At 44.6% G+C, this 9,211-nt stretch overlaps 1 protein-coding gene across 2 annotated transcripts in view; it reads right to left on the reverse strand.

Annotated features, from left to right (window-relative positions):
• Positions 1 to 8,854, reverse strand: part of GXYLT2 (glucoside xylosyltransferase 2) — a 22,127-nt gene extending 13,273 nt beyond the window's left edge. The window contains exons 1-3 of one of the 2 annotated variants that reach the window (XM_019536636.1): positions 7,747 to 8,854; positions 7,371 to 7,502; positions 11 to 262 (exon numbers count right to left, since the gene is read on the reverse strand). In XM_019536636.1, coding sequence (XP_019392181.1) covers positions 11 to 262; positions 7,371 to 7,502; positions 7,747 to 7,950 — 588 coding nt within the window. In that variant the 5' untranslated portion in view covers positions 7,951 to 8,854. The remainder of the gene's footprint in view (positions 1 to 10; positions 263 to 7,370; positions 7,503 to 7,746) is intronic. The other variant, XM_019536635.1, reaches the window with a different exon arrangement.
• Positions 8,855 to 9,211: the final 357 nt, after the last annotated feature.

The following is a 9,211-nucleotide window of genomic DNA, read 5'->3' on the forward strand; positions in this document are numbered from 1 at the left end:
CGTTTCTCACCTTGAACTGCGTGTTTCTTATCCGAGTTAAATTCATCAACATGACTCCAGAATTGACACCAGTTGTTCCGTAGTAAGGGTGACGAGCAAATCGACTGTACCAGCCTATCTTTGGTATTTCATGTTCTGGGGCCATGGCAGCCAGCTGTGTGGAGTTGAACTCTTTGAGAAAGCGCCAGATGTCATCAATAGGCCTCAAGAAGAGAACATCAGTGTCCACGTAGAGAAGAGAATCCACATCCTTTAAAATGACCTGTGGAGTTCGCAGGATAAGAAGAGGTGGAAGGAAACCAGCCAGACAACAGAAGGAAATCGATTACTGCACAAGAAGTACTTTGGTTTGAAATGAAACCTTCATGCAACAGACAAAAGTTATTTACTGATACAAGACAGATACTGTAACATATGGGACTCATCAGCAGCAGGTGGATAATTTTTTTTAAACAACTGGCATGGTAAAATAGGTAGAGTATAGCACAAAACAAAATCCAAGAGTCCATTCTTCACATAAAACAATAATCCACTTAGCTGTCATAACAACCTGAGATCTAGCCCACAAGGCCTATTTAATATTGATTTTAGTAATAAAACCCACACCATCTGTACTAGTTCTTTTAAAGACCAGTAACTTGTGAGATTACAGTAAAACTGCCCATTTACTGGGGATGTAATTCTGGCTTATGATATAACTGCAAAGTTACTAACAAAGAAAAAGAAAAGTTTACAAATATATCAGCAGAACATTCCAGGATTTTGGCATAAAGCTCCTTCATGGTCTAGCCATGCAGCTGAATGCGGGTCCTGATCCTAGAATCAAGACGGGCAAGTATATGCCCCAGTGAAATGTCTCCAGTTCTAATGTAGAAAAGAACATTTAAGATGGTATATAAGAGCTTCTCACCTCCATTTGATCTTACATTTCCCTAATCTCCGCTGTTGGCTATTTTTCCTGCTACAGTCTCCCGCTCACCACATTTAAATTGCACCCAGTAGGTGACGTTAAAATAAACCATTGCCATATGATTTTTCTAATTTAAAACAGTAGTTAAACAGTTGGCCACCAGGAATGAAACTTCAGTTCTTTTTCCTTTTTGAGAATTTGGAAACTTCCCACCAAACAAACAAATCTCACAAGGATTGAGCAGCACTGATTCTGAGCTCTGCTATAGCACTAAATCAGGAGAACTACCCCCAAATCAGCCACCTTATTCTGGTGTAAAAGGAGGAGCTTGAGGTCCCACAGGCCTGGTGTATTCTTGCTTGCATTATGCCCCCTTGTGGAAACCTGGGAACTTACACATTTACTCCTAATTTTAGCAGAGGTGTGAACAGCACTACAAGGGTGTGAAAATTCCTGACTTTGGCCCTGCAGGGATATTTAGTTATTAGGTAAGCTTGAAAATCAGTTTTATTATAGTTGTCCCACATTTCCCTGATTACCACTTGCTAAAATTGCCCAACACATTCTCAAAGGGGCTGACATTTTCTAGCTTTGCCCTTAGCCACAGGCCTGGAAAAGAAACAATAGTCAGCTGTCCAGTTCCAAAGACAAAGTTGTCAAACTTTCCTCCTCATTTAGATAACTTCAAAATCAACACGACTGTTAAATGGGCCGCATGAACAAGAACCAAATCCCTGAGTGCGGATTTGAATGGGATTTTCACCTGACTAAATGCTTACAGGTTTTGACCAGCCATAGTAAAGCTTAACGCTGCACTTCTGACATCTCAACTGCACGTTCTCCCTGCCCAGCGGGACTAACCCAGAGGTTGTCTGTGAATCTTAAACAGAGAGCAAGGTCTGTGGTAACGGGCGTTACGCCAACAATCGTTACAGAACCACTGGGCTACACACTACCGTTAGCCCTACCGAAGTGCAGATTCTTTCTCACACATATTTTACTGCCCCAGAATATTTTTTCTTATTGATGTGGTACCTGTCATTATGAAAGAACAAGCCCTGCAACAACAAGGTATCAACCAATGATATTGTATTTTTCGTGCAATACTGGATTGCAAAATTAGAGGCTGGAGGCTCAGAGTCAGAACTCGTGGTGCCTGATGATAACAAGAACTGGGTCCTTCACCCCTGTTGCCAGCTTTGGGAGACACCACCACAAGACACCCTTTCTGTCAGTTACCTTAGATGTTCTGGATAGCACAGGTGCTGCTGCTGTTACCTGTTACTCAGTGTTGTTAGCTGTGGTACCCAGGAGCCCTATGCATAGGCTAAGACCCCACAGTGCTAGAAGAGAGAGAGAGGGTCTGTGCCCGAAAGACAAGAGATTATCTAAGACTGAGAGATATCTCTGAATAAAGACAAAGAAAGGAGAGCACAGACACAATGAGACAATCATAGGCAACATGGCAGGCAGAGGCCTCAGCACATCAACAGTTGAACTGCTGTCGAGTTTTTCCTGTGAGCAGAATTATAAGCAAGGTTTGGAAAGAACAAGACAGGTGATGGTTTAAAGGAATCCATTCCTTTCACCCCTGATGGGCAACATGGGACACTGCTCTACACCTGACGTGTTCCAGGCAAGGAGCTACCCTTGCAGTAAACTTAACTTTAAGGACCTGCTCATATCCATTGAAATCAACGGGACTTACACATTTCCTTCAGTGGGCTTAAACCCATCCCTAAGCTGCAATACCTGCCTCAGAGCTTTGCTGAATCAGGGCATCCAATGGCCACTGGCACCACTCTTTGGCCTTTGCATTCCCCTGCTCCAGTGCACCATGCTCCTCAGCTCATTTTGTCAACTGATTCACTCCCATCTCATCAGATGCATGCAGCCCTGCAGCAGACACAGAGCAGGCTGGCAGTAAAGCAATGCTAAGTGCAAAGTGCAAAGTGTTAAAAGTTTTGCTCCATACTATCCTGGGCAGTATGAAGGGATCGTATCCGTTCCTGAATGTGCACTTCACATGAGCTTGGGCAAAGCTCTTTACCATTTTAGAAGAATCTGCCTGGGAGGGTTCCTCCTGTAACTGTACATGTACAAAAGTTTAATGCCAGGGACAGAATTTGGTCTTCGCATCTCTAGTGCTCCCAATGTCCCCACAGTTTTGTGTAGTTCCACCAAGTCAAATGCAGTTTTTACATTAAACTAATTTAATGCGAGTAGGATTTAAAAGCACTTAAAGAGAGGCAAGCACCCAACTCACACTGGCAGGCAAAGGGTAGAAGGGCCCCTACTTTCAGATGATTCTCTTAAAAAATCCTAACTTAAAGGGCTTCTTTTAGTAATGGAGGCTCCCATACAATCCAGATATTCTTCCCATTTATGTGCTTTCTGAACATGAAAAAGTAGGAACACAGGACTCCTCTTGTCCCTTCCTCTCCTTGAGAGATGCTCACTATTTAGAAGAGGATAATCTTGATGTTTTGCACAGCTGTATGGAGTTGTGCTAATAAATCTTCTGGGAGTTCCCGATAGAACTTGCTATATTTAGCCTGACACTTCAGTTAAATACTCAATTACCTGTAATTTGATTCCGCAACTTCTTGTCTCTGTGGATTCTCCCTGTGTTAGCTAGGTTGCCAAGGAATAAGGTATTACTAATAACATGCTGGTAAGTCAGCATATCCCAGTGTAATAAAAGGCAGTGGGCCAAACTCACGAGTGAGTAAATAAATGTACGCCTTGCCCAGAACTGGAGAACAAACTACAACCAGGATCACACACCTGTCACATTAGCACCTCCAGTCATGTTAATTTACTTGACTTAATTCACAATTCACAAGCCATTCACTCAAGTTATAACAGAGGGAAAAAAAACAAAAGCATCCACATATCCAAGACATTCAGTTTTTCCACCTTGATGACTTGATATCACTCTCTTCCACTTCACTAGTGTGATCACAGGTTCATTAATGCCTCTTTTCTCTCACAGGATAGTATTTTTATTACCCGTAGTACCTAGGAGCCCCAGGCACAAACCAAGACAGAACAGGAGATAACAAGTTGCACATCTCCAGAATATGGACAGTGTCCTGGAGACTGCTCCCCAGGAAGTGACAAATGCAGCCCAAAAGACCTGGTAGGTAGCTAGACGGTACTGGCTAAAAACATTATTATTCCTAAAATGCGGGGCTCCTCACAGCAGTCTGCAGCAGTGTCACTCTGCTGCCAACACAGCCTGATTATGCATAAGTAGTGACTCTTAGTACCTCAGTATAATTTTGTTTTTGAAGCCCATTCTTTGAATTCATTTTAAGATATGCTATCTCCTTTGCCCTGCCTCTGCAGCTCACCTGGTTTGCTTTTACAGAGATGGACTGCAGCAAAAGCATCACTATAGACTTGATCTGAGATTAACTTGAGGTTCAATCCATCTTCCCTGTGGCAGGTTGATAACCATATCTAACATCCCTCCAGTAAAAACGGAAACTTATGAGCTATAGATATGCTCTCCTTAATGTTTTAATAATATTTTAGTCTCTAGTAGCATCTACAAATCAGGAATGCCAGAATTAGTGTGTCACTCAAAATGAAACATTTCATTACCAGCGCTTGTTTGAACACATCACAGATCCAAAGTCTTATTAGTAATAAACTCTGCATTATGTTATTCTTGTATGAGCCCCCCGCCTGCAGCATACTTGCACATTTCCTTTCAGTTTCCAATGGCTTGTGGGTGTTCTAGAAGGAAAAAGGTGATTTAATTGGAGGAAAAAAACAAAAAAAGAGCTTGCAGCCTATAGCTCAAATTCTGACTTGTGAACAGCATATGCAGAATAGCAAAACCAAGACAAGCTGTTCAGCAAAGGAGCTAAGCAGACTAGGAGCTAAACTGCTTCTCCCTTGGAATGCTCCAAAAAGCCCCCTGCCATTAACATCCAAGATTTATAACCAGTGATCTCACAGGCTAGATCCTCAGCATGGCAGCACAGAAGAGGAGAGACCAAAACCTGAGCCACCACCTTCCAGTGCATAATTAAACATACTGGCAGCCAGACTCACAGCTGTAACATGCTTCTTGAGTGATGCCACTGTCAATACACTGCCCGCAGCATCCCAATCCACTTCAGAGGAGGTCCTGTGAAGGGTAAGCAGCACGAAAGGACAAAGGCAATGTCCATATTTGTCAGGAAAAGCTGAAATCATCCGTTTTAGAACTGACGGATAAAGTGACTGTCCAAGGCATCCACAGCAACTCAATTCCAGAACGCCTCTCAGGCTGCAAGCCTGGATAACAGAAAAGCAAGCATACCCTTTGCTGCTGCCTCAGCTATTTTTACCAGTTATTTTTCTTGCTCCACAGCACTCCTTAATCTCATCCAAGCTCGGGCACTAGGAGAGCCAAAATAAAGCAGAGCCTTGATCTAAGAAAACAAAGGCACAAAGCTGACTGCCACCAGCCTGACAACCCAAAGCATCTTGCTGTCCCCTCACAAACATGATACACATGAAAAATGACAGAACAAAAATTTGGGGCAATCTACATGAAACATCCCTGAAGGCCAACAAGCAATTGTCATATACCATCTCTGCATCCTCTGCAGAGGAAACTCCATCTACCATTAGATGTAGAGGTCTCACCACTGCCTCATGCCAGAAGAGACGAAAAGCTCCTAAATCAGGGGTGGGCAATTAGCTGGGCCTGCAGGCCACACAGGCAGTTTAGGGGAGCTGTCACAGGCTGGTCAGTACCCCCTCCCCAGCAGGTCGTCTCCACCACTGCAAAAGTGCACAGCCCCAGCCCCAGCCCACTCTGGACTCGCCCCAGCTGGAACCCCAACACAGCCCCGACCCCAGCCTGCCCCGCGCATGCTCCGGACCGCCCGTCCACGCTGGGCCCTTTTTGCTGCAGCCACCAGGAGCTTGTGCCCAGGCTGCCCTGCGGCTCCTCTCCACCACCATCACTGCTGCCCTTGGGCCGCCCAGCGGGGTGACAATGGCAGGGCAGAGGAGCCTCAGGGCAGCCCAGGCGCAGGCTCTGGGCATCTGCAGCAAGAAGGGCCCAGGAGTGGTGAACGGTAGGGGCTGCTTTCTACCCTGCATGGAGCAGCAGCTTCTGCCCGGCTCATGGGCAGGCAAGTCTGGAGCAGGAGCAGGGTGGGCCAGGGTCAGGGCTGTGCACACAAGTTCCGGCTGGTCTGGAGCTGATCCACTCCGGCCGGCAAGAGTCCAGAGCGGGCGCGGGTGGGCCGGGGTTGGGGCTGTGCACGCAGGTCCTCCCTAGAACAACAAGGCTAGGGCCAAGGTGGCAGCAGCTCAGCTGTGGAGCCGCCCCAACCCAGCTGCCTGCCTAGGAGGTGGCGGGATGCGCCATGGGCCGGATGGCACCTGGGCCAGACAGAACTGAGGGACCTGCTGCAGGCCAGACAAAGTCCCTCTGCAGGCTGGATCTGGCCCATGGGCAGGCTGTATTTTGACCACCCCTGTCCTAACTGATAGGTACAAGGCAAAAACTGGTGCACGGATGGCAGACTTCTTAAAATGGAATGACCCCCCAAATTACATCTCTGTCGAGCAGTTTGTTTTCCTGGCATATGCAGAGATTCAGCTGGGCTACTTCTGCAGAAGTCAAGGCTTTAGTTACAAAGGTTTGGTTTGTACTCAGTAGACCAGTCATGAAAGAAGCATTAAAGCTTCTGATTCTGGGGCCCTGCATGCTCCCAACTACCCCCTGCCACCTCTGCATGAACCCAGACAAACCCTGTTGTCTATTGCTGACTCTCTGTACAAAACAAGCATCTGCTTTGGGGCATTTGAAAATCCTGACCCTCATCAAATGTTATTATAGCATTGTTGACCACACAAGTCATTTTCTTACATAAGCGCAAAGCAAAAGGTTGAGAGGACCAGAAGGCACGAAAGGTTGAGGACCAGAAGGCACACTGAAGTCGGAGAACCCAGCATGCAGGCTTTTAAATGCCAGGATCCTTAGTGTCACATGTGGAATCCCACTTCTCAGATCCCTGGAACTGCAAACCTGATATAAAATGCATCACAGATCTGTAAGGAGGGGGCCAGGGGAAAAGATGGCTGAAAGTATCTATTCTAAGGGGGAATAAATGGAACGGGGTGAAGCAAGCAATGAGAATACGATGCTTGCATTGTCCAAAGAAGTGCTGTTTGAAAGGCAGGAAGCACCTGCCCAAGAAACAACACTAACCCTGACTCCAAAGAGGCTGAGCCAATGGAATTGGCATCAAGCAAGAAACACGCATTTTGTGCCAGGGGGAGGAATGATCAGATTGTTTTCTTAAGCAGAAAAAGTACAGATAGCGATGCCTTGGAACTGAGGTTTCAGCTTGAAAAATGGTTTCAATTTCATATTGGCAAAGCTCCTCATATTGGAACAAACGCAGCTCACTCAGAACCTGTTTACTCAAAAAGTCAGGTGCCTTACCGGTAGAAAGAGGCGCTGGGCAGCACATGGTTTGAATAATTTTTTCCATTCCTGAGCATTTCCTACTGAAAAAGTGATTGGATAGATGTTGTATTCAAACTTCTTGGTGTATGAGGAAGGCCATTCTTGGAACTGAAAGACATGGGGAAAGGATCAGAATTCGAATAGACAGGGCAGGTTTCTGCAGTACTGCTGAAAAGTTAAATACCAGTTTTTTCCAAAAGTTTCTAGAGACAGACCCTGCATGCAATAAAAGGGAAACAAAGAGCTTAGCTGCTAATTGGTTGTCACGAGGGTATTTTTTTTTTTGATCAGAGATTTGACAGGTCACAAAAAAACTGCAAACCTTTTTAAATAACGAAGAAAGGGAGCTTACCTTCTTCTCAAATTCCGGCTTAAGGGAATCCTCAGCAAAAACGTGAAACCGGAGCTTCCTGTTGCTAAAGAGAACTGCTGATTTCAGCATGGTAACGGTCTCTTCCAGCCGGTCGCCACATGCCACAACTGCCAGATGCATCCATTGCAGAGATGGAAGATTTTTCAAGTGTTTCTGTTCCCCAGGTCTCCTGAAAAATAACATGTATGTGCATCACACACAAATGCTCATTTGATGTAAAGGTGGGAGATTCAATCATTTTGAGAAACAACAGTAGAAGAGCTTAACAGGAAAGGAAAAGGGAAAGGGAAAGGGAAAGGGAAGGTTTCTTGGAGCAGATGCTAGCAGAGCTCATTAATAGAACACAGAATCTTTGTCCCCAGTTCAAATCAACAGTGTCGTTATAATTAAAATGCGAAGAAATCTGTTGTTTTTTGTAATTTTATAACGGTTTTGTCAATTCTTCCTGTTTGCATAAATGTGTACTTCCATACACACAGCGCAACTGGATGTGATATCACTGGCAAGTCAGCCTTTGGCTTGCAAAGAGCCACGGATGTTATTTCTCTTGATCCAGAGAGGCCAGAAGGGGCTGTTGCTGCCATTTGGTCTGACCTTCTGTATAACACAGGCCATGGAACCACACCCAGGAATTTCAGCAGCTACATCCATAACGTCCAGTTGTGCTACAGAAAGATATCCAGTCTGGGGTGAAAGATTTCAAGCGACTAAGAATCCACTGCTTTCACAGATCAGTTCCCCTCAGCGTTACAAAAAATGCATGCCTCCAACTGTCTGAGGATCCCGCCGCACTGTATTCTTCGTTTCATTATTTTTTTCAAAAGGACTATTTGCACACTCTAGAAATATTGTCGATAATGTAAGCAGAGAAAAGGTGAGGCATAGGTGTTTCATAGAAACCCACCTGTTTATTTAAAAGTTTGTATACAATAATGTAAATATAAAATATACTATTACAAAATTAAAAATTTAAAATGATTTATAAAGGGAATGTAGGTGTAAGAAGACTAATTCAGATCTCATTCACACCAACCATAGTGGGCTTTTCCCTGAACTCCCTGTATCTCATACCTTCACTTCAATAGGGAAAGAACAGGGCCCACGGTGTCACTTTTAAATGAGACTAATGATTTCAGGGGCCCCTTGTTTAATTTTAAAAGGAACTTTATTTTTATAAATGGCTTGCTCTCCACTTTGTGGTAATCAGGCATCATTAACGTGTCTCAGGCTGATAATTGGGGATTGGGGGGGAGATCCATGTAAAAAAATGCAAATAAACAAAGGCAGTTTATTAAAAGTAAAAGCAAAAGACCCCCCTTCCCCCCTTTTAGGAGTATTTTTATTGGGATAAATGTTATTTGCATTGCAACCTGAACTGCATTAACGTGCTGGTAGATGGATGCATAGAGGCACAGCAAGTAAATCACAAACATCACAATTATCA

Source organism: Crocodylus porosus, unplaced genomic scaffold (genome assembly GCF_001723895.1).
Source record: "Crocodylus porosus isolate Cpor-Errol unplaced genomic scaffold, CroPor_comp1, whole genome shotgun sequence".
In the NCBI taxonomy this organism is placed as follows: domain Eukaryota; kingdom Metazoa; phylum Chordata; order Crocodylia; family Crocodylidae; genus Crocodylus; species Crocodylus porosus.